This window comes from Lichenostomus cassidix, chromosome 9 (genome assembly GCF_008360975.1).
Source record: "Lichenostomus cassidix isolate B80296 chromosome 9, HeHo_3.0, whole genome shotgun sequence".
NCBI lineage: Eukaryota > Metazoa > Chordata > Aves > Passeriformes > Meliphagidae > Lichenostomus > Lichenostomus cassidix.
Window position 1 is genome coordinate 7904597 of NC_139490.1, and position 23994 is coordinate 7928590.

The window sequence follows — 23994 nt, forward strand, 5'->3', positions numbered from 1 at the left end:
TTGGGAACAGCACTTATGTGTCAGAAGAAGGAGGAAGAGGAGTCTGCTTCTGCTGCATGTGTGAATGAGGCAGTTAGAAAACACTGTAAAACACTCCCTGTTTGCAACTTAACACTTACAGTCATTAAAGCAATTGAGGGGATACAGGCATCACTTTTCCTCACAGCCATGTAAGAACCATTAAGAAAGTTTAGTGTAGAAGAGACTGAAAAAATTACCTCTCTTATCTACAAACATTTTAAAAATGACAAAACATAAAAAGCCAACAGCAAAAGATATTTATTCATGAAGACCAGCAGTTCCCCCTACCTATGCGTGTGGTATTCCACAAATCTAAGAAATAAGTAATCTAAATCCAATAACACTACAAAGACTGACACATGTAGAAGCTAAGAAAATAATCTATATTTCCTTCCTGAAACCCCAGCTTCACATTTTCCTATTTATATGTGATGTTTTATCTGACGTTTGAACTAATCTTTGACAGCTATGCTGAAACACATTTTTATTTTGCATATACCTCCAAACCCTTCCTTCTGCCTTCCCATCACCCAGATAATGAATCTGGTAAGCCATGAAGCATTTCAGCAGTTTCACACAAAGGTTTATTTTCAGAGCACTCTTGGTGCTGTTACAGGTAACATCCATTCCAGTGTTCAGCTAGGAAATAGAAACTGATCTTCTTTATTAACTTACATTTATTTTCTTCCAACGAATAAAAAGCAGACCAAGATTTCCTCTCCCTCATTTTTTAATAAAAGGCTACATCCCAGGCATTGTTTTAAGCCCCAAGGAGTTAAAGGAACAAGCCGAGGAAAAAACATTACTGTTCTTGAAATTACTTTTAGCTTACAGCACTTGCTATTGCAACATGCAGTTCCTGCACTAGAAGGCACTAATTCCAGTGCCATATGGCTTCAGAATCTCATTACACTGATCTGCTTAAAGTGATTTCTTAACGGACGAGCAAAACATTTTTGGTCACCTTCAGCAGAGGGAAACAACAATTCTGCCACTGTTGACGCACAAACTCCCACGCAAACTGCCAAACGCAGGAGCGAGTAGTGAAGATCAAAGGACTACCTTAGCCCAAGAACTTCTGTTGTCATCTCAAAACTGTGTAGACATCAAGGTTATTCAAGGACCATTACCATCATTTACAAAAAAAGGGAAAAAATCCAAAACAAATAAACAAAAATGCAGACAAAAAGAAACCCCCAAGCCAATGCCATCACTGCTGGATTAGACAAGATTCTCAGGAGATCAGAAGATGAGCAGAATCGTCACAGGCCAAGCTATGGGCATGAATTGCTGCTGCACCTGCTGTGTTTATTTTACCTGGCTCTCTTGACCTCTGCAACTAAGAGCAGATCACCAAGAACAGAAGGCATTGCTGTCCTGCTAGGCCTCTGACTGGCAAGATAAACAGATCCCAGAGTTACCTATCTGTAGCTGACACAGAGGTAAAGATTAGCTGTATCCAGGGTTACGCTTGGATGCAAAGTTATTCCAGTCTTGATCATGAAAATGCTTAATGACCTAAGTGAGACCAAGAGCTTTCCTGAGGAATCCTACCCAAAACATATATGGCTCTTGGCTTAAAGAGCCTTAAAATCAGGGGAATAAACTGAAAGACAAGTAAATGCAAAAGAAACACATAAGAGAGACACTGGGTAACCCAGAGAAAGTTGTGTTCTATAAAACCTGGCATATCAGATCCCCATTCTCCAGAACTCCTAAACTGTATCAGCAGGGCAGCAATAGTGCACAGGCACAGTCTTTGTGTCATGGCCCTCCAGCAGCACCATGAGTGCTGAAAAGGACAGACTCTGGACATTAAGAAGGGAACATGTTTTCTCCTTTGTCACTGACACACTGAGTCAGCCTCCAGAACATGGTAACCCTGATCCTTGCTCTCATCCACAGCACTGCACTGCATTCACTGCACTATTCCTCTTTCTTCCCCCCTTCACTTCTTCTTCGCTGCAACAAACCTCTGGAGCACTCCCAGTGCAGAACAGCTGCTGGATCCATGCAGCCAAGACCACCAGGACAGCTTTTTTCCCTGAGGAGCAGCTGTGCACATTCCCTGACGGAAGCAGCATTTTTTTTGCTTGCAATTCATAACTTGAAGCACATAAAGGAGAACCAGAAAGACACAGGGATAAAAATAGCATCTGTGAGCATCACAAGGGCTGTTGATACTCCAGGCTTTTGGACACATGCCAAATGCTAGCTGAACAGGGAGAAAGAGCTTCTCACATTACAAAGTACAGTAAAGGCATTTCCAATGTTTTCTTGCCATCTCTCAAGCACTCAACATCAGTTACCACAAGGGGTAGGAGATTGGGCTTCAGGGACTATTGATTTTTCCCTGTTCACGTGTCTGTGCACTGAGGGTCACTCTGTCATTCTGTGCAGTCCACAAGGAAAAAGAAGCTCTTCTATAGACTTTCCTAGACCGCTTTGCCTGACTGGGCTCTCAGCTGGCAGATACACATCAAACACACTCCTTTAACATCCCCAGGGCAAGGCTTATGTTCATCTAGGGAACTGAGGATATAATCAGTCAAAGAGGAGTTATTCCCTCTGCTCTGGCAATTGTGAACTACACCTCCTTTTTTTTCCCAGACCAGGATTGCTGTCAGAAACCAGAGGTCTGTCCTGAAGCACCTGCCCACACAGTCATTTCTCTGTGCTGAGCACCAGCAAATGAGAGGCTGGAACACTATCCCCTGTGTCTATCCACAAGTGCAACCACACAGGGCAGTTGGATGCTTGCACACATCTACAGCTAGGTAAAAGGAATTTATCCTGCTCAGTGCATAATACTGCAGAGCTGTTCCTTCCTCATGTCCACCCTGCACCATTCCCACCCCAGTTTATCCACCCCAGCTTTGTCTCTAAGCCACCAGTTGGAACAGATTTAACAATCTACAGGCTCAGGCTACCAAAGCCTGGTGTGAAGCAGAAAAATTCAGGTATGGATAACCTGCTAGCACATGTATCATGTGTGCACTTCCTTCACCTCTCCCCAGCCGCAGCACTGCATCACACTCCAGGCACAGCAAGGCAAGACGTTGCCTCACCACACACAAGCACACCCCCAGTCCTCTCCCTCTCCTCCTCAGCCAGCACAATTACTGGGTTTTGTCACCATACCCAATCCTGAATACATAAATAGGATAAATTTACAGGAAACCAAGAGTTTCAATCCTTTGTCAAAACCAGGCAAGAGCTGCTAAAATTATATGGAAGAGGGCCAGCTGGGATAGAAAAAGCACAAGCATGAAAGCCTCATTTCCTTTCATATCAAGACTAAAATGATTCATGGATCTATATTAACAGGCAAGTATGCCCACACAGTAAAAAAAAGAGATCTGTAAGTCAGCTTCAGGCGCAGAAACAATATAGAGCTGCACCTGAGAAAACTTTTCCTACAGGAGATAGCACAAGGGTTTCTCTGCAACATTACACTAATGCATGAAGACCTTCCCTGTCAACTCCAAGTGTCCCACTATGAGCATTCATGTTCTGGGATGTGCTGAGCACTGTCTGCACAAGGTTACACCTCCAGCCCACATGAAATAAGGACAGAGCTTTGACTTCAGCAGCACCACACACTTAAATTGCTTAAAGCTGAGTGGTGCAGTGTTCTGATGAGATAAGAAATTGCTCTTTAGTCTGTCAGGAAACCCCATTACAAATGCTTTCTGCTGACCAGCACAGATTAACTCAATAAAATGTATCTAAATCCCACATCCGTTTACAGACCTTAGTCCCAGTAGGCGTAAGTTCACTTCATGGCATGTAGCATTAAATAATGCTTTGTACTTCTCCAGTGACTCTCAGCTGAGCACTCTGGCACCACAGAGAAATTGTTACTGCCATGAAATGGACTATTTCCTTTCTAATTGCCAATAAAAGGATACAATTTAAGAATAATATTTTTGCTTAGATATATTTGAGTATGCACGTGAGAACTATTTGAAGAAGGCTTGTGGGGGAAGGAATAATTTTGCCTAAAGTTTTGCCCCACAAAAACCTAAAAAGGGGGAGGAATGTGCTAAAAGCATATATCCACACATCTCCCATGGGCTTGAGAGCCCTTTGAATTTGCTTAACAATGGTTTCACCCTCTATTAATCCACTTCTTTGCTGCTCCCTTGTAGCATAAGTGCACATAATTCTACACAATATTTTCATGTCTCTTGTTTAAATATACTTGCTTAAGAATACCAATCAATTGTAAAACAAACAGAAAAAGCGTAATATTTTTAATTGCATCAGAAGCATTGTAAGAACCCACCACTGAACTTTAGAATCTCAATACAAACAATGAAGCGCAAGGAAAAATTCTTCAGCTGGGAACTGAATCCCAAGGTATTCATACCGTTTGTCTAGGATCAATTGCAATTACTACAGAAAAGCTGGAAAATTCATATGTATTAACATAACAAGAAATATCCCTTTCTTAGTTGCAGCCTTAAGCATGGCACACAGAACGTTTCTCAATGTTATTTTATACCATTTGTAGATATCCCCATCTTTTCAACACTGAATTTAAAATAGAGTTTTGCTCATTAAGATTTTGCCATATTATTTTTATCAGTCTAATTACTATTACACACACATTCAGTGTCAGCAGGTCTCATAGTGAAGGCTGCTGAACTGAAACTACTATGAATGAACAAATTGGGTAAAATAAAAACAAAATGCTAACACGAAGTTTTAAAATCAGGCTCAGAGACTGACCCCAAATATCCGCACTGGCAGTGGACATGGGAGTTATTTTAGAGCATGTGGGCTCTATTGAGAAAATATTTTCTATTCGGCAGCAGCATGGAGTCAGGGTCCTGAGTACATCAGTCATCCTGAACTACCAGAGCATTCTCACCTGAGCCTCCCACCAGCACACCCTCCACCCAATGCTTCAGCTACCGCATTTAAATGAGTCCCCACTCCCTTCCCCTTATGCTGCGAGTAATGCTGTTTTCAGCTGTTTTCTCTGCTGTTCCTGACCTGAAGTTTAGACTTGTTAGATTAATTTACACTTCATATATCATTTGAATGTTTCCATCTTTGCTCAAGTATGGCAGGACAGCTCTCTGCAGGGTGAGAACAAATATACTAATGCCAGTCTTATTTTTCTGTAAGGCATATTCCTAATTTTTGTACTTGCTGGCATATGTTTAAGACTTTTAATAGCTTCTGTAGTGTTTAATTAAGTGATCAAAATCACAATAGATTCTCACATTTGCTGAAACAGAGTCTGTTGTAAGATTAGACTTTCCTATCTTTTCTTCAGGTTAAAATAAATGGATGTGTTTACTCCTAAATAGGAAAATGGGCTTTATGTAAAACTTAAACTATTGTTCCTAAAAAGATCAAGAATAACACACATGTAAAGTGATGTCCTCCTATAGTATAAACCAGTTTCAATGAAAAGCTTAAATAAAGACCTTCTGTACCCCAATTTTCAAAGGTTCAGCCCCATCTCATAGGCTATTTATCTCTGGAGACCTCGGCTCCCTCCGAACTCGTGCTGTCGGTACTTTGCATGTGATGCTGTTGCCACAGGAGCGGGGAGATGCGCCGTGCCTGCGGGGCTTGGGCAGGGAATGCTTCCCCCTCCCGCGCCCTCCAGCGGCTCCTCCGCAAACAGGAGGCGCTGGGAGCGCCTGGATCTCTCCGGCAACCGAGAGCAGCTCCCGGGTACCCAACCCGGCAGCGCTAGAACATCTCCTGCAGAAGGGGCTTGAAGGAGAGAGACTCCTCTGCCCAGCTCTGTAACCTCCTGCCTCCCAGCTGATCCGACAAAGGTCTGACTCTACCCTTGACGGCCTGGGGCAGTGGAAACTGCAGTGCCAAACGGCGCTGCTGTGCCCTCTGCTGCCCTTTCCCCCGCGGCAGACAAGGCTGCTCTGGCACAGCTGCTCCCCGAGACCAGCACACTCACACATCCCCTCCCCAGGCAGCAGCTCTGCTCCGCTATCCTGCTGGAAAGAGGAGGATGCAGGGGATGACTGCCTGTGTTTCATTTTTCCTTCCCATTGCTGGACCGGGAAAACCTCGCATGGTGGTGACATCTCAGCTCTGAGGGGGAGAGTGGGACAGGCAGTGTGGCCTGTACAGAGCTGATGTTGCAGATACTGGGGAAGAATGGGCACAAAATATCACCGACAAGCTCATCTTTTCTCTGTCCAACCAGTTCTGCTCCTCACAGGGCACTTGCTGCCAGCTCTCTGCTCCCATTCAAGATAAAATTATGCACAAGGCTCTGCTGTATAGCCAGAGTGCAATTTAACATGATCCAAAATGACAATTGCACATTGCTGAAACTGCATTCTCCCCCAGTAGAAAACAAAACCAGGAAGATGGATTTTATAAGCTATTCACAAAAATTATTAAAAGTTTACCTCAAACTGAACTGTGACTTCAAAGCCAACTGTTAAACCTCTCCTGGTTTCCTCAGTGTGGAGGGGGAGGAGATACTAGATCTGAGACAGATGAAATGGTGAGAATAGCTTTGAATCTCTCCTTTAAAAAAATAGGAAGCCTGTTTTCACAAAATAAGCTGATCACAACAAAAAGGATTAAGCAGGTTTTCCCAGCAACCTTCCTGCACCAACAAGTGCCATGTAATTGCTGGGAGCTCTCTGATCAGTTATGCACCTGCCTACAGCCCAGGGTCATGCTAAGGCCACAGCTATTTCAGTTTGAAATAACCTTTTTCTCTGGATATTGCAAGATCAATAGTATGGCTCCTATGTATGCCATCAGCTTTGGCTTTTATGCTGCAAACACCAATATTGATCCCTTCAAAAATTAAGCCGCAGCTTCAGAGAACTCTGAACCACAGTGTAATGGATATCAGTGAACTTCAGACTCAAAGGGGGGAAATATTTATAGTCATCCTTTGTTAGGTGAAGGATTATTGATTGATAACAAGAGCAAACTCTCCTGATAGTAATTCTAGCCACAGCAATTCTGTTAGAATATGAAACCCATACAAAAAAAAAAGCATTTGAAGCATTAAAGTTGTAACATGTACCATGAAGAGGCAGCATGTTCAAACTTCTCACATCCAAATAATCTCATTTCTGTTTTTCATTGCTACTAGAGCTGCATGTGTTTGCCGCAGTTGTTTTCTCGATACCTGTCAGCATGTGCACATCCTTAGAAAGTCATAACTAAACTGGAGATATTGCAATAATAATAAATGGAGATGCCAGTAACTGTGGGCTAATTCCCTACCTATAGGGAAATATGGCTACTACCTTAAAGGTCTTGGAATTTGAAGGCAAAAATCACTCTATTGAAATACTGAAAGATACCCTCTCTGGTTTCAGATTTTCTTCACTTCTCATTGAAACTGAAGTGGTTGTCCAATGTACAACGTGAGTTACTCCTACAAAATCTCTGGAGCTCAAGGCATGTATGAGGAGAGTCAGATGCTATCAGCAGCTGTTGCCAGGCAGCCCACAATGCTGTACATCAGCATTGTTTGTCTTGTATTTATGTCTCGGAACTGCAGATAACAGCTCTTGTATTTGGGGCCAGCTGTAGACAATTCATTGCCCAAGGGAAACTGGAAATCACACAGCTCCCGGTCATGCAGAGGAAGCAAGAGCTAAATGGTTTGCAGCCCCTCATATCTCGTTGCCCTGGGCAACAGTCTGCACAGTGGAAGTGGCAGATCCAGCCTTTCTCATATGAATTCTGTAACATATGGTGTTAATATATGGATTGATACTATGACAGCCCCACTGTAGTACTATTGTACTATTGGGGTGCTTATATATTAGGTGATATGGGTGGCTGCATAAACAGGATAAGAGCTACTGGTTGCCATCCAAGATCTTTGAGACACAGATGGAGGTACCTGGAAGCACAGAGATTACAAGCTGCGCTCACCAATGTGCAGAATCTGACTCGAGATCCTCTCAGCTTAGCTTTCCTTGAGCTATGACAAACTAACTCAGGATCCCCACGTGAACCCAGGACAATACTGACAGTAGGTGCCAACTGTGTGCTAGCTCTTATATGTATTTGCAGCAGGGGCTACAGCTGGGTCAGCTACAGCTGAGTGCACTCAGACAAAAATATCTGGTCCTGTGGAGTGCTGAGTACCAGCAGTTCCCCATTTACTCACACAGAAATAAAGAGCTCTTTGCACCTTTCTGGATCAGAGCCACTTTATTGTAATATTGATGAGAGATCATTTCCCATCACCTCTTTGCAATGTTTCAAAGGATTTTGGCTTCTGCAGAAATTTAACCTTTACTCCCAAGCTTGAGTAATCCAGGTCAGGAATCAGTGACTTTTAAAATCAAAATAACACTGGACTAACATTCCAAAAGGGACCTCTGTGTCTCTGTTTAAACTTCCAGAGAGTCAGCTTTGCATTAACTGTAAGTCCTGCACTTACTCCAACGGAGTCCTCCTCAGAGAACTTCATCTGTGCTGCATTCATGTACCTCTGGAATCAGGGAAGCTCTACAGGTACAAGAGAGGACTTGGCTGACTGCCTTGAGGGGCCAACAAGCCCCCGCCGTGCTCAGAACAGGAGAGCTACTATGAGATGGTAATACCTCATACTGGAGCCAAACCATGGCCACAAGCCTTTGATGCAGGCAGTGATACTAAATGAGAGCAGCTTCCATGAAGGCATGGAAACTCAGTGCTTTGGCTGTGCTTGTTTAGCTCCTGACTGCCTAAAAGATACAGGACTCAAATTCCATGACAGCAGTGATTTTGTAACAATGCATTTTCAAGAACACTCCAAATACAATGCACAGGAAGTGCAAAGCTTGTTTTGAGCTGGTGTGTGCATGTGTGTGTGTATTGTTCTTCTGGCAAACAAAATACACAATCATTTCATGACAACATTGATTATTGATCCTGGTAGCCTATGTTTCCTATGGCCATTTTGGGGGGATTTTGTTCTGTACTGTCAGGTCCCTGCAATGGCTAGAAAAGATGGAGACAGAAGCCAGCAGCTTTGTAAACGAAATCCTAGGGTCCACAGAAATTAATGACTGTCTCTCTCAGTTCGGGGCTTCATTCCCTACTATACCGTAGGAAATATTCTAATAGAAAACAGGATTAATGCAGAATTATATTCAGAATAATTCATTAATGCAGAATTACTTCCAGGCCTCTGCTGAAAAGGCACCAGCCTTCTGCAATGCTGCACTGCAAAAGACAAGAGGTAAGTGCATACAAATGTAATGTATTTCACCCTTGAATGAATGCTGTTGCTTCAGACTTTACCAGCCTGAATTCACGTGCTGGACATGGCTCTCTTCCAGTACATGAGCTCAATCATTCCTCAGAGGTAGTTATGCTTTTGGGCTCACAGATGTTATCTATGTTCTGCTTACATGACAGTGGAGCTTGAAGATACTGTGATCTCAACTCAATTGTCCCCTACACATCTGTCCCCACGCCATAGTGGAGCCCGCTGTCCTTCCCTCCACTACACTCACGAACTTTTCTTCACAGAAAAGGTTCCTGCTCCCTAAGCATTACCTCCTTCCATGCCATGATTTACAGATCACTTAAGGTATTTACAGTTGATGTTTTTCCATCTATGCATGTAAGAGTTGGCTGCTTCTTCACCCTGTCTCCCTTCTGTTCCTTGGTTTCAATTCTGGCAGTGTCTGCTGCACTGGTTAGTGTGAGTCACTGATCAGCAATGATCCATGTTCCATGTTGTCCCTTTCACATCATTCTCCAGCATTTTCTCATGTAAGCAGGATCAGGCAGCTTTGTAGAGAGCTTAGATTTCTCCCAGTCACTGACCACCTGGGGAAATCCAGGTGTTACTGTGCTGAACTCTAAAGGGAAGTACAAGAAGCCTGGTCAGCAGGCTAAAACACAGCATTAACACAAAATATTTATGGTTTCTCTTCTCCCAAATGCTTGAACACAAGCCCAGTTCTGAAGAACCGGAGAAAATATACAGACAGGACTAGTATCATGTACCAGACACTGTCCTGTCAGAATTATTTTAGCAGTCACCTGGGCCCCATTCAGAAAGGTTCATCCTAGATGAAATGCTGAGTCCAGCCTCAGGACTAAAAGAGGCCTCAAACATGGTACAGAAGGGGGAAAAGAGTGACAGCAATGGAATTGATTAGCTTATTTTCTACTTATTGAGATGACCTGGTGCTGCATATACCTTCCCAAATCCTGATCCTCTTTCCCCCAGGGAAATGTCCTCTCAGGGGAACTCTTGCATTCAGGCACCATATGGAAGGCGAGAAAAAGGAATTAAATAAAAGATGAGGCAAGAGGTGGAAAAAGGGCCCTTGTATTTAACGACCTGCCAGGCAACATGATAGATGTCAGCTCAGTTTAATTTCCAGTGAGGCCATCTGAGCTCCCCTCTGCCACAGAAATGGGAATGGACAGGGGCTCCTCTCTACCTCCTTTTGGCCCTATTTGCTTTTTAAGCTTGGGCCTTAGCAATGCAGAATGGTCACTACTGCCTGCCCTGTTAGCATGTAAAGACTTCTGTCAGCACCAGCATCTCTCATTGTGCCTGACTCAGAGACCCCACACAGGAGGAAACCTCCTGCACTTCCTTCACCCTTGAGATTCCTCCCACTTCCTCCTTCCACGTAGCCCTTGGCATACTCTGCAGTGTTTATGAGCAGAGGGCGAAGTGCCACATTCTGGCTAGCTCATTGAATGATGCTGTAAGAAGTCATTTATCCCTTGCTTTTGACATAAGCTACCTCATTCTTTTTCAAAAATTATTTGATAGCCAACCCTCTCCCCACCCCCAAAAATTAAAAACAAACAAGTCCCAGGACTCAACAAAAAAATACCATATATTGTTTGCAAGAGCCTGCTCTGGAAGTCACAGGTTCCTGCTTTCTGCTCCACTAAAACTATAGAGGTCTAACACTGTCTCAAATACAGGCCTGAAACATAGGTGGGTTCAGGAAAATCATGAGAAGAGCTGACCAAAACAGCAAACAGACTTCCTTCCGACTGAAGCATGCATCTTGGAACAACTCATTTGAGTTCCAACTATGTTTCAGGCACTATCAAAGAAACTGCAGAAGCCAGTAGAGCTTCCAAGGATGTAGAGGACCTGGTGCCTGGCATGCATAGCTGTGAAGGGACCATAGGCATTGCTACCAGTACTAACAGCTAAACTTGGATCCTGCCACCTGACTTTCCTTTACTAATTTCCTCAGATGTAAACACTCCTCCATGCCAAGAAACAAACACCTACAAGCCATTACTGAGGCAGGCTAGAAAATAAAGGAGAGAGGGAGACTGCTGTAGCATTAAACAGCAGCAATGAGAAGGCTTTTGAAAGAGAGAGTGATTTACAGACTGACAGATTGGATCACACCTCAGTTCCATCCAGCATAGCTCCCTGTCTCCAACAGTTGCCATCACAACATGAGTAAGTAGAAAGTGCGAAAACCTTGCAGCAAGCAGATGGTGGATAGCTACTCCTATTCCCTTTTCTGTCCAACATCCTGGTCTCTCACTGGCTGGAGAATGAAAGCTCAGGCTGTAACAGCCAGTTTTGGGGAGCTTATCAATAAATGAGAATACAGGGCTGTAAGCAGCCTTTCAATTATATGGGACTCTGCATGGTTCCTTTACTGCATGCTGCCCTAAAAGAACTTTTAACAGTATCACACCTGGATCCTGCAAGGTATTTCTTAAATTCTGTCAAGGATGTCAGGATCACATCCCATATGAAAAAGTATTCATCTAAAGTAAGAGATGGAATGTAGAAGAGGAATATCTCCTAGCTGTTCTCTCCTGAAACTGAAGCAGCCTAAAGAATGCTACTGTTTCTGGGGAGCTCTTTAGTCACCTCTGTCTACCTGAACATGAGGCCAAACCATCACATAAATATTTGGCCTTGAGACAAACCAGTGTTCTGGATCCCAACTCACAGCAATTTCTTATAATCTTTATTTCTCATAATGCCTCTACAAACCAGGTTAGAATGCAGGCTTTAAACAAGTCTGTGGTACTTGCAATATTCTACATCTTGGAAAGTGCACTAGGCACATCTTCACATTTTCCATGGATTTCTGTGAGAGCTTAGTTTCCACTTTTTATAGATACAAACTTTGCAGCATTAGCAAAACACTTTTAAACATTTCCTTACTATGCAGTTGCAAGTGAAACAGCTGCACAGAACAGGCCATATAGAATGGGGTAAAAATAATAAACACAATCTAGGAACAAAAAAGTAAACAAGTAGCTTTTTTAAGCTGTGAAACTAAAGAAGATAAATTGCTAATATCTCTCTCACATTCCACCTTCTCACATGGTATCTCTGAGGTCTAATAGAATGAGCTTATTTCCCTTGTCTTCCCTATTTTCATCTTTCTCTTCAGATACCATTTTTATATTTCCCATGAATTCAATATTTTTGACCATTGTCACTTCACCAAATTTGGTAAAAATTGGCCAACAGTTCAAAGGTTTTATTGGGGTACAGAGGCAAAGATGCAGATAACATGATCAAAGCTCATTTTTCTGTAGAAGTAGGAATGGGGAAACTACAACCTACATTTTTTGTCAGCATGAGATCCCAAGTAAATTTAGCAAACACATTTCCACAGTTTTCTATTGTCATATTGCATTGGGAATGCAGTGATTGATGCCCCTCCTATGCCTGTATACTATTTTTGGGTGAGGAAACCTAGTGTGCTGAGGTCAATGGAAAGACCAGTTTCCCCTTGCTGTGCACCAGAAACCCCTAAGTAGGACAGAGCCACAGAATCAGTGGTTCGAAAAGAGTTCCTGAAATGCATGAATGCTCTAAAACAAAGGCAAGAATTTTATACTGCAAACAGAGGGATTTGATTTGATTTAAGCCTTTGCATAGGAGTAGCAAAGGGCCTATTTGATATAGTACCTCAAAAGTTAATTTCTTAAAATATCTCTTTTTTGTGTCCTTGATGTCCATAGGCACATATCAGAAACATTGCAATTGTCTGTACAGCTGTGATATATTAGATTATTTTTGGCTTTGCAGCATAAAGCAGATTCTGTGACTTGTGATGCTTAGCCATTAGCCTCGGACAAGTGCCAGCTCGGGTTATTCCATTCTGCTGACCTAAATTCCTCACACACAGTCAAGTAGATGCAGTATCATCCTTTACTTCCTGTCCCAAATTGTAACACAGCTTGTCTTCACACACACAGGTATCACACAGCTCCTCAACTCCGGTTGTTAAGCCAATAGTGGTAGGAATTGACACACCATAGTTAACAGATAGAAATTTTAAGTCCTGAGACGTCAGTCCTAAAGCAAGTTACCAAGTTCTGTCACTGACTTTCCTTTTGATTTGGAAGAATTTAAGTTGCTTAAATTCCTTTTTGTTTTTTGCATAAAATGAGAGAGCAGAAAAATAAGAGTGTATAAAATCAGATGAAAGGTGGTGTGAATGTATGGGTTTTTTCTTGTATGCAACATTTGTGCAAGGTAGTACTTTCTGCAAATTCACCTCAGTGCCTCTCCTACCAGGGACACTGACAGTCAGCTCATCTGGGTCCAGTTAACACTTGAAGGGGAGGAGCCCTTAGAACTTCATTGAGAATTAAGGGGATCCTCTAAGAAAACCCCATCTCCAGTGTGCTGTGGAATTCTTTATCAGCAAGAGAGGAGCCATGCTGCTGGCCTTTTGAGACAGCTCACATTTGCTGTAGCAGCTCCATCCTACTATAAAATCATTTTACAAAAAAAAAAAACCTACAGAAAATGGGGCACTGGGTGGAGGTGCTTGCATGCACAACTGTGCCTAGAACGTTGCCCACACATAGCAAAGCTGGCATCAGACTTCTGGGGGCCAACTGCCAATTGTGGGTGGGTAGTGAGTGCACAAAAGCATATTCTTGTGGGCTCTGCAGGCTGGAAGAGCTGCGCCTGTTCCCACAGGCAAACAATCCTGCCGTCAGCACCAGGCATGTCACCCCACAAAGCTCTTCCCTCCCCATCCCAGAAGAGCTGCCACTTGCCCACCTACCCGAAGGACACACTTTTTCCAAAATTGATGAGTGTTTCCCCAACACCTCCCAACAAACAAGTTCAACGAAAGTAGGGTAAATTAAAAAAAGAATCTTGACGCAGTTTTGGTAACATGATTGGGTAGCATTTTGTGCTAGATCTCAGATAGTAAGCAGAAAGCCTATGCTAGCATTTACAAACTCCTCCTGTCCTAAGCACCTGTGGTGGCCCCGTTACCTCACCCACACCAGGACAATCAGGAATAATCTCAGGGAGGCTGAGGGAGCACAGGCCTATTTAAGAGATCTAATTTAGTCCTCTTGTTTTACACTGTGAAGATACACTACTCTGCAGGGTACTAGAAAAGTACTGAGTTAAGAGAGCTACTGTGGAGCAGCAAAATGCCTTCAAACTTTTGATTTTGACCCAGGTGAGGCAGGTACTGCGTGTAAGAAGTCTGTAGCAGGATAAGAGGCTTTTCTACCTAGCACATGAACTGTCTAACACAACATGAGTCAGCTAATGAGGATTGAAAGCTTTTGCCCAGAACAGATAAGTTGAGCCTCCGGCAATTAACTATGTGACACTCTTATTGACACATTAAAAATAAAATGGTGTTTCATTACTTCACACAAACCAAAATGATCCCAATAAAGGTTTTATTGAAAATATAAAGGTCTTTCTTTTTAACATTCCCATAAAGTTCTTGTTTGGCATTTTGCAAATTTTGCTAATAAGTTTCTTCCCTCCTGCTCTTGGGTGAGCTGAGAGCTGCGCTGCCAACCAAGACCTGGCTACGTTCTAGACAGTTTGAATCCCATCAGTCCAGGTGGCAATATGAGGGTGATACCTGTTGTAAAAACAGTGAACACTGTTAAGTATGTACATGGCCCGGGATCCCCTCAGTTTGCTAAGGCTGAGAGCCCTTTCACCTGTTTGAGCTGTAAAGATTCCCATTAAAATTACAAGAGACCCCTGCAGCTTCCCAGGAATTACTCTTCCAATAAGCTACTGCTGATTTAGCTATGGCACCCATGTTACAACATGTGATTCATAAACATGGTGCATCATCATCATGGGTTTGGAAAGAATGTTCTTCCTTCAGCCAATGACAAAGGTTTTAATGTTACTTTCTTCCATTTTTGTACAACTGGTTTTACCAGTTACATGATTCAATAAAAAATTAACTCTGCCTACAAAAACGCAGACAGATTCCACAAGAAGGGTCTGATTTGTAGGTCTCAAATGGCTGGGAAAATGGTGGAATTATCCTTCCTGGATAGAAGCTGATGAATTAGGCTTTTGCCTCAGTGTGGAATGGAGAAAACACCATGATCTGTGACCTTCATTCCTCTCCTGAGGACTGGCCTGCTGGTTGACCTCCAGGAAACCAATAAGACTCTCTAGCATCAGCCACATGACCCAGAAACCTCTTCTTTAGAAGGGGACAGGAGTAAGGTTCATCAACATTTCTAGTGTCCAAAATTTTTTCCTCTTAGACAATCATATATTACGCAGTAGATAACATAATGCTATGTTACCTCTGATAGATCCCTCCTGATACCAAGGAGGGTTCTCAATATGAATGATATAGGGACCTGTATTGAGTTTAACAAGAAAACCAGAAGATACACAAATCTTTTTGGCTCTACTGAAATACTCTTTAAAAAAAAATCCTCATATTGAATCCTAAATCTTCATTAAAAAAAACGTGAATTCATGTGACTTCATGTCAATCTGAATTTGCACAAATGCAAAGCAATTCATGTTGGCATTACTGGGTCAAAGAGGCTACTGCTGCAAGCTCTCCTGGCAATCATACTCTCTCCCATACCAAGCTCCTGCTCAGGTTATCCTGGGAAAGATTTTGGAGAGATGGGGCCTGGTCTTAAATACTTTATTCAGTTTAAATCTGCTTTTGTGCTATTTCTTTAGGCAAGATACTGACTGCATTTGCTTTCTTAAACTTAATTCAGCTGCTATAGCTAATATCAAACCAAAGAATAATGTTGGTCTAAAATCTTACATACATATTCTCTAAAAGCCAAATTTTGGTCACACTGTTTCATATACATACTGAGCAAAGTCAGTGACAAAGACATTTCAGGAACCTGTACAACATCTTTGGCATTCACAACACACAATCCACTGCAAACACTGAGAGCTATAAAATTTTCTCCTATGCAATTCAACTAAAAATTTTCTCTTTATGTGATGCAACACAGCTGCAATCTAATTTAACTCAACTATAGGTAACAAAAAAAGGTCACAAATGCTTTTCTCAGCTGATATTTTAATCGCCAGCATCTCCTACTGTCTTGCTAGTTTCAGGTTCATCAGTTCCTTGTCGTTCAGTCCCCAATGCCAGCAGGTGGGTATGCAGCTCAGATGCACAGCATAGGGCCTCACGTGTATTCACTGGCATTTAAACGTTAGAAACAGTAAAATCAAGCCAGACAGAGAGAAAAGCTTTTGAGATCCTGTCCTAGCACGTTCCAGAAATCCTGAAACAGCAAAAGCCCTGAAAAAATTCTCTGAGAATGGGCTACTATTCCTGTCTCACAGACAAATGCACAGCACATTAGCGCTGCTGTTGCTCCAGCATCCTCCCACCACCCCCTTTTCTCCGCCACCTCCCTGCAAGGACTGTACTCGGGTATTTTACACAGATCACTTCACAGGTAGGACACTCTTCTCTTATTGTTTCTGCTTTTCAGAGAAAACATGCTTGAAAAACAAACCAAACCATCAACACAAGGCTGTCTAATTGCCAAAAGCCAGGGATTCGAAGTCTGCTGATGGCTCCTATTTCACACACAGGTGTGATATTGTCACACAAAGGCAGCAGCACCTCCTGAGGAACAGGGCCCCCGAATCCACACAAATGTAGTAAGAAAAATAAGGATGCCTTACCCACATGGGTGATAACCGTAGTCAGTCGCTGGGTGAGCTCCTGATGTGACATCTCTTCTTCTTTTAGCCAAAAAAGCATTTCACACAGGGAACTACACAGCATCCAAAAAAAGATGCACCCAGAGTGGGAGGCTGCACACTCACTGCCTCACTTGCACACAAAGCAAGGACCACTCCCACGGCACGGCCCTTCCAGCTCTCACATCTTCTGTCGGCTGCTCACCTCTTCCAATCTGCTGCCATCCATGCATGGACCATGAAAAGCTCCTTCCAGGCGGGGATTTTCCCCCCTTGACAGAAGGAAGGGAGCAGGAGGGGGGAAATATAAAAGGGGAAAGAGGCAGGCGAGTTGATTGCTTATGGCTTTTTTTCTCCCCTCTCCCGCGGATGAGGCAAAGGATAAAGAGACAAACCAGCAAGCAGATACCTTCCTCCAGGGAGACTTTTGGATGGTGATGCTGCGAGTCAGGGAAAAATCCTGGAGGTAGGAATGGCATCGGGAGGAGTGGAGCTGGCAGGAGAGCTCTAACAGCCGCAGCTGCTCTGCGACGCTCCCTTCACTAGCGTGCCTGGGAGTGCAGAACAACACGCTCACAGCCTCCGGTGCACCCCCTCGGGCCCGAGTGCCTTGCAGGCTGTCGTTGAGTGGAACCCCGCCATGTCCCCAGAGACCTTCCCCCAACCCCCCTTCCCAGCCCCTGCCTGCGGGGCCACCGCTTTCATGGAGGGGGAGGGGGGCACTGGGCTTTTTCGGTGTGTTGTGGCCAGAGGTTTTATGGCCACCTGCATGGACAGGACCCCTGGGATCCTTCCCAAGCCCCACAGGAACCCTCTCCAGCTGCACGTGTACAAGGGTGAATTAAACAGCCGTGGATGTTTGTTGGGCAGGGCTCACCTGCGATCATGGCCACGGAGCTCAGCCGTGCCCGTGGGCAGGCAGGCACAGGTGGCCTTCAGTGGCCAGAGCAGGTCTGGGGGGAGCAGGTGCCCCTAGGTGCCTGCGACACAGCTGAGCCTTGCCCGGGTGCGTGGCTGCCATGGGACAACGGGCTGCTGAACAACGGGCAAGCTTCACCAGCCCTTCAGGCTGCTGATCCCACCTGAGATCCGAGAAGAGGGAAAGTAATGCAGGCAAGGAAGTGAGAAAGGGCGGGACGAGTCAGAGACTTGTATGGCTCCATTCCATCCTCTTTGCACCTCATCCTTGGTAGCCTACCTGAAGCTCCACACAGCATAATTGTGGAAACAGGGAAAACTCATTATACAGCAAAAATGGAAGAAATAACATAGAGAAGGGTTGCAGCTGCCTGCAAGATCTGCTCTATTCCCACAGAAATAGCTCAGCTCTAACTCCAGATCCCTACCCATCCACAGAGTTTTACTTAAGTCCACCTTTCCAAGCACGCCAAAGAACCTGTCAGCATGTATGCACAAAGCTGGAGCTGTAAAATACCCCTGTGGGTTCACCAGGTCTTGCAGCACAGTTAGTGTGGCTGTCCTGGTGTAGCAAAAAGGTTTATCTACCTCTGTGAGGGGAAAATCCTATAATCAGCTGGCTGACCTACAAGCCAGTCTGAGTGTCTGTGCTGTTGTCCTCATTTTGGGATGACTGACCAACTATGCCAAGAGGTTCCTTGGATACTTCAGTTAGTTTAACAGCAAAACTGTCTGAAAACATAAGTATGACTTCAGAGCCACCCACGTGCCAACATTTTGGGATTAAAGCAAAAGCCTTTTTTTCTGAGATCCGATTTTACTGCCCATCTGGGCAGAGACCTTGACTAACGTTAAAAGGATTCCCTCAACCAGGGAAGAGATGCCATCATTGGGGGGGAAAAGTATGTGGGAAGCAGACTGACATCTAGCTATAATTTTTTTGAGGGATTCTTTATTTTGGGATTCTTTATTTTGGGATTCTTTATTTTGCTCTTGGAGGGTCACAGATGGCAGGTAGGATCACAGGGCTAGAAAAGTCATCATGCTTCCAGACGCTTAACAGATTTCTTTTTTCTGCAGGCTCAGACACTCTATAAGTCCATTCATAAATGAAATAAACACTGAAAAGCAATGTAGATGGTTTGCTCTCACTACTCCTACAGCAAGGCTGTTCAAGAACATCAAGGATAACTAAGAGCCTTTGTCTAATTTCTAGCAAGATTAATTCTCAGCTATTTTAAGACCATATGCTCTTATACCAACATTGTTATTCAGCATCAGTAACAGCAGATGTGGACATTTGCTATTTTAAAATCCCTTTTCTCTTACTAATAGTTCGTGCTATGTTAATCTGCTTTTCAGCTTTCCAGCACACCTTCAATAACTTTTGAACCTGTCAGTCAACTGCAATCCAATTCAGGAGAGAGAAATTAGTTTTCACAGGTTCACTGAAAATCAGCAAGGTGCACAGAGTCTGAGAGGGTAAAGGATGCAGCAGGGACTCACTAATTAATCGTGGCTGCTCCCTGTCCAGCTTAAACTGTGGGGTGGGTGACATGGGATTCAGTCCAAGGTGACATGGGATTCACTCGAGTTGAGGGTGCTGTCCCCTCCCTTATGATGTGAGTGATAATAAACAAAAGGGGGAAATTTTGGTGGGAAGGTTTGGGCTGCAGGATACAGCCATGGGATAGCAAACTCCACTAGTTTTACCAGTTACAGGATGATTTCTTTACACAGCCAAGATTCAGTGGTGCCTGAATTTAAAAAAGGCTGCTGTTCATTGTGGGTATTGCCATTACAAATTCCCAAATGCAAGAGCCACAGGGACTGAATCAAGTCAAAAATACTGCAAAAGCACAGGTAATCCATAGTTTAAGACCCAAGCTGAGAAAGGAAAAAAACAGGAATCTGGATTATAGGGATCTCTTGGACACAAAGAGAAGTTAAAGCCCTGTATCTGTCACTTGAGAAATGGTTGAAAGATGCCAAAGCAACTTAGTCCATCAATGGGATGGTAACAATTTCGAGTGCTGTGATTTTTTGTGAAGTTGAGCCAGTACTTCTATAACAAATACTGACTTCCCCTCTGAAGGATAAAAGCCCTTGCTGGTAAACAGGTGGTAGAGGTACAGAGGATGATGATTTACATTCCAGTCAGGGATCTCACTGAAAGCAGGATCCGGGGCTGCACAAACACCATGGTTCCACTATTAAGATGATGGCCAACAGGCAAAAGAATTTGATTTTTCCATAGAGTGACAGCCTGACAAATCACCAGCTGTTTATTAGATCCTGAATCAAACAGCTGAGGCCCAAGCATTGTAAGCAATTTTAATAAGCAGTAAATTGCACGCTGCAAACAAAAAGTGTTTATAAGGATCTAAGCCTGACCAGATGGAAGGGGAAACTCTCATGGGGGAAAAAAATGTATTTTTTCTTCTTTTTCATCTTATATAGCTATATATCTTTCTTCTGTCACTAAAAAACACTTAGCCAACTGAGCCTGAAGGGCTGTTGAGAATCCAAATGAGATCCATCCATGAAACTAGCCTATCTTCTTCACTGTCTTGATTATTTCCATTTTCCCAGTCCTACATAACTTTTACAAGCTCACCCATCTCTCAACTTTTCACAAAAATCTCCTTTCAGAACAAGATTACAACCTTCTGGTGTACAGAGTGCATCTGAAGATATTTCCACAGCAGAAAAATAGGCAGTCTGATGGAATACCAGAGAAGTTTAGAATCCCTTTACTAAGTTTCTTCCTTTGAAAACAAGCTACTTTAGTGTCATACCTCTTCCTCTAACTCTTGTGTCTCAACTGGCTGATCCCTGTATCAAAGGCTGGGGCTCTATTACTTGCTGGGAAGAACAAGAAGACTTTTGGCACAATTGGGAAAGGTAATTACACTGTCACCACTTCTGACTGGCTATGGCAGTACCTCAGATCTGCAGCACATTTCCATTAGTAGAAGAAACTGTTAAGTGAGTCAGATATCTTTTTGATTCATACACAAAGAAGGCACACAGAGTGTTGCTTCCTTTCTGGAACATCAATCACATAGTAAAGGAAAGTAGCACTCCATATTTTAAGTTTTCTTACTTTTATTCTATTTGGAACACTTCAGCCAACAGTGCTTTTGCTTAGCTTTTTAGAGGGTCACAGTGCTAGTGCTTCTCTGCTGTTCTCAGCTTTCCACTGCCCTCTTGGTCAGCTCCTGTGACAAATCTGGGCTTCTCTGCCAAAACTTACAGGAACACCTTTTCCCAACACACAGATCCCCTGGCAACACCTGAGGCTCTACCCTCACTTAGCCTCTTGCCTAAGCTTTGCAAAGCCTGACCTGCTTTGCCTCAGATGCTTTTTCAACTACTTGAAAAGGAGCACAGTTGCTTGTAAAATCCATTCTGAAGAAAAAGAGGTCACTGAAGACACTCACTAGTTTTAGCAGAGTTGCAAAGTTCTCTGCTTCTCTCACTGCCTTCCTTCCCAATCATAAACCTTTTTGTCACCATCATTTACATCAATCATTCCCTTTCTGTGCTCCAGAACAACTGTCCTGACACAGGCTGGTGTAATGGCCCATCTGTGAACAGGACCACTAATATACCTTTAGGAAAGAGTGCATGAAAGAGGCCACTTAAAGAGATTATCCCTCTCCAGTATTTCCCTTTCAGATTGCTGTGATTTCTAGCTCATGGACTTTCTGAGCTTAAGTCTGCATATGAATGATAATATTTAATACTCTATTTCTTCAGGAATCTGTCTAGCTATTTTTTAATCTACTTATAATTTTGATGGCCATAAAATTTAGTAGCACCAAGATTTGCAATTTAAATATGCATTGTGTGAAAAAAAATACTTCTTTTGGTCTTAAATCTGAAACTTGATAGTTCAGTTTCAGGCCTCTGATTCCTGCATCTTGAGAAGGAATGGATACTTTCCTATTTGCAGTATCCACCTTAGCCATGATTTTTTTTATACAGAGATCATATCCCACAGTTACCTGAGCTGAGCTGAGACAAATGCTGTCCTAGTTCTTGTATCTTAGGGGGAAAAAAAAAAAACCCCACTGATACCTTCAACATTCTTGGCATCATGCTTTGAACCTTCTCTTGTTTATGCAGCTTGGACAGTGAAAACTGCCAGTGCTAGTCTGCTCTGTGTCACTTACATAATTCTGACAGAAGTCTTCCACTGCTAAAAGTTAGGAGATAAATGTTTGCTGTTAAATTTTTACAAAAATCCATGTGCCGATTTTTATTGTATTCATTTCTTTCAACTCTTTCCTCTTTCAAAACAAATCCTGGTTTTTAGACAAAGGTGTTAAACAGTGATTCTGTAATTTTTAGGGCCAGCTTACTTTTATAAACTCTACGTAGTTTATTTTAAGGAAGCCACTCGTCCACTTTCAGCATCATAAAAAACTATGAGCTGATCTAGGAAGCTTTTCATGTCAACTGACTGGAGGTCCAGATTGACGGAGGCATGGGCAGGTCTCCAGGGCAGCAGGCAGAGTAACTTACAAAGACAAATGTCCTCCCCCTACTCAATTCTCCTGCCCTGCTACTGTCACTACCCCCTGACACACTGGTTTTCTGTCAGATGAGCTCTTGAACCCTTATTCTGTGGCTGTACAGCTGCAAATGGCTGACATAAGACTGGAGTCCTAGTTTCAGCAGGGATAGAGTTAGTTTTCTTCTTAGAAGCTGATGCAGTGCTGTGTTTTGGATTCAGTGTGAGACTAATGTTGATACGAAACTGATGGTTTGGTTGTAGCCAAGCAGAGCTTGCCCTAAGTCAGGGACTTTGCAGTGTCCCATGTTCTGCTAGTGAGGAGATGCACAGAAAACTGGGAGGGAGCATGGCTGGGACAGCTGACCTGAACTGCCCAAGGGATATTTCATACCATAGAATATCATGTCCAGTGTATAAATAGGGGAAGTTGGCCAGGAAGGGCTGATCGCTGCTCGGGGATGGGCTGGGTATCCATCAGCTTTGTGTGCATCACTCATCTGGGGTTTTATTTTTCACTCTCTCCTTCACAATTATTATTGCTATTATTGTTGTTGTCTTCAGTATTATCTTTTACTTTGTTTCAGTTATTAAACTCTTCTTATCTCAACCCACAAGTTTTACTTTTTTTTCTGATTCTCCTCCCCATCTCATCAGGGGGACAGGAACAGTAAGTGAGGACTGCATGGATTTAGTTCCCAGCTGGGGTTAAACCACAGCAACTGGGAAGCAACCAGGCTTCCCATTTAGGTCAGCTCAAGGAGTACTGATTAACCTGGTATAAAACACAGTCTTTTCCAATGGGAAACACTGCAGAAAAGCAAATGAGAGGACATGGTGACTGTCTGAGTTTGATCTGTTGTGCCTTAAGGTGGTGAGTGAATGCAATTCAACAGAATAGAGGAAGCATAATTTTCGCTCATTATATATATGAGGGGAAGAGACAGAAAAACAGGGAGCAAGAGAGAGAAGCTTGGGCTTCATTATTCCTTTCTGGAAGTTTAAACCTTTTGTAAGGTAATGGAACAAAAAGTTGTGTTACAAAGTTCAGTTAATGTAGCAGAAGGTACATTCCACTGCTGAATTGGAACCTCAGGCTCATACAGAGCTGACAAAATGCTCAAATGCCAGGTACATTTGAGGTGACCTTATTAAGAATAGAAGATTGAATAGAGACCAACAAATAGAATGAAGCTTCAAAAAGACAGCAAAGCTTTATACAGTTTCAGAAAGAAACTGATTTCAGAAATGATTTGTTACCATGACTTGGAAGTACCAAATATAATCACAGTGGGGAAAAAAAAAATCATTGCATTTTCATCTAGAACAAAACAACTTCAGTAATTATATGTGTGGGCATTTCTTCCTAAGGCTACAATCTGGATTTCATTCTTCCATAGAAGAATGCCAGATGAGAGGAAACAACTCATTTTAAATTGCCCAGACGAGCATTACAGGTTTGACTCACTGACAGATTTATGTATTTTCAGCCTACATATTTTCCTGCATCTCCTTTTCCAAAGGCTGATCATCTGTTGCCATAGAGACCATTTCCAGTCTCTTTTCACTTCCACAGGCTCTGTTCTGGGGGATCACTACTGCAGCTTCCCAGGTCACTCTGTCTCAT

The 23994-nt window shown here is 43.1% G+C and overlaps 1 protein-coding gene and 1 long non-coding RNA gene across 3 annotated transcripts in view; one reads left to right on the forward strand and one right to left on the reverse strand.

Annotated features, from left to right (window-relative positions):
- MCF2L2 (MCF.2 cell line derived transforming sequence-like 2) overlaps positions 1–17728 on the reverse strand; it is a 155583-nt gene extending 137855 nt beyond the window's left edge. The window contains exons 1-2 of one of the 2 annotated variants that reach the window (XM_085069129.1): positions 17340–17728; positions 16913–17202 (exon numbers count right to left, since the gene is read on the reverse strand). In XM_085069129.1, coding sequence (XP_084925255.1) covers positions 16913–17015 — 103 coding nt within the window. In that variant the 5' untranslated portion in view covers positions 17016–17202; positions 17340–17728. Of the gene's footprint in view, positions 1–16912 lie in introns of both variants that reach the window. The other variant, XM_085069128.1, reaches the window with a different exon arrangement.
- LOC146433151 (uncharacterized) lies at positions 8363–9745 on the forward strand. The gene is made up of 3 exons (XR_014853926.1): positions 8363–8505; positions 9160–9214; positions 9508–9745. It is a non-coding gene; the product is annotated as an uncharacterized LOC146433151 (long non-coding RNA).
- Positions 17729–23994: the final 6266 nt, after the last annotated feature.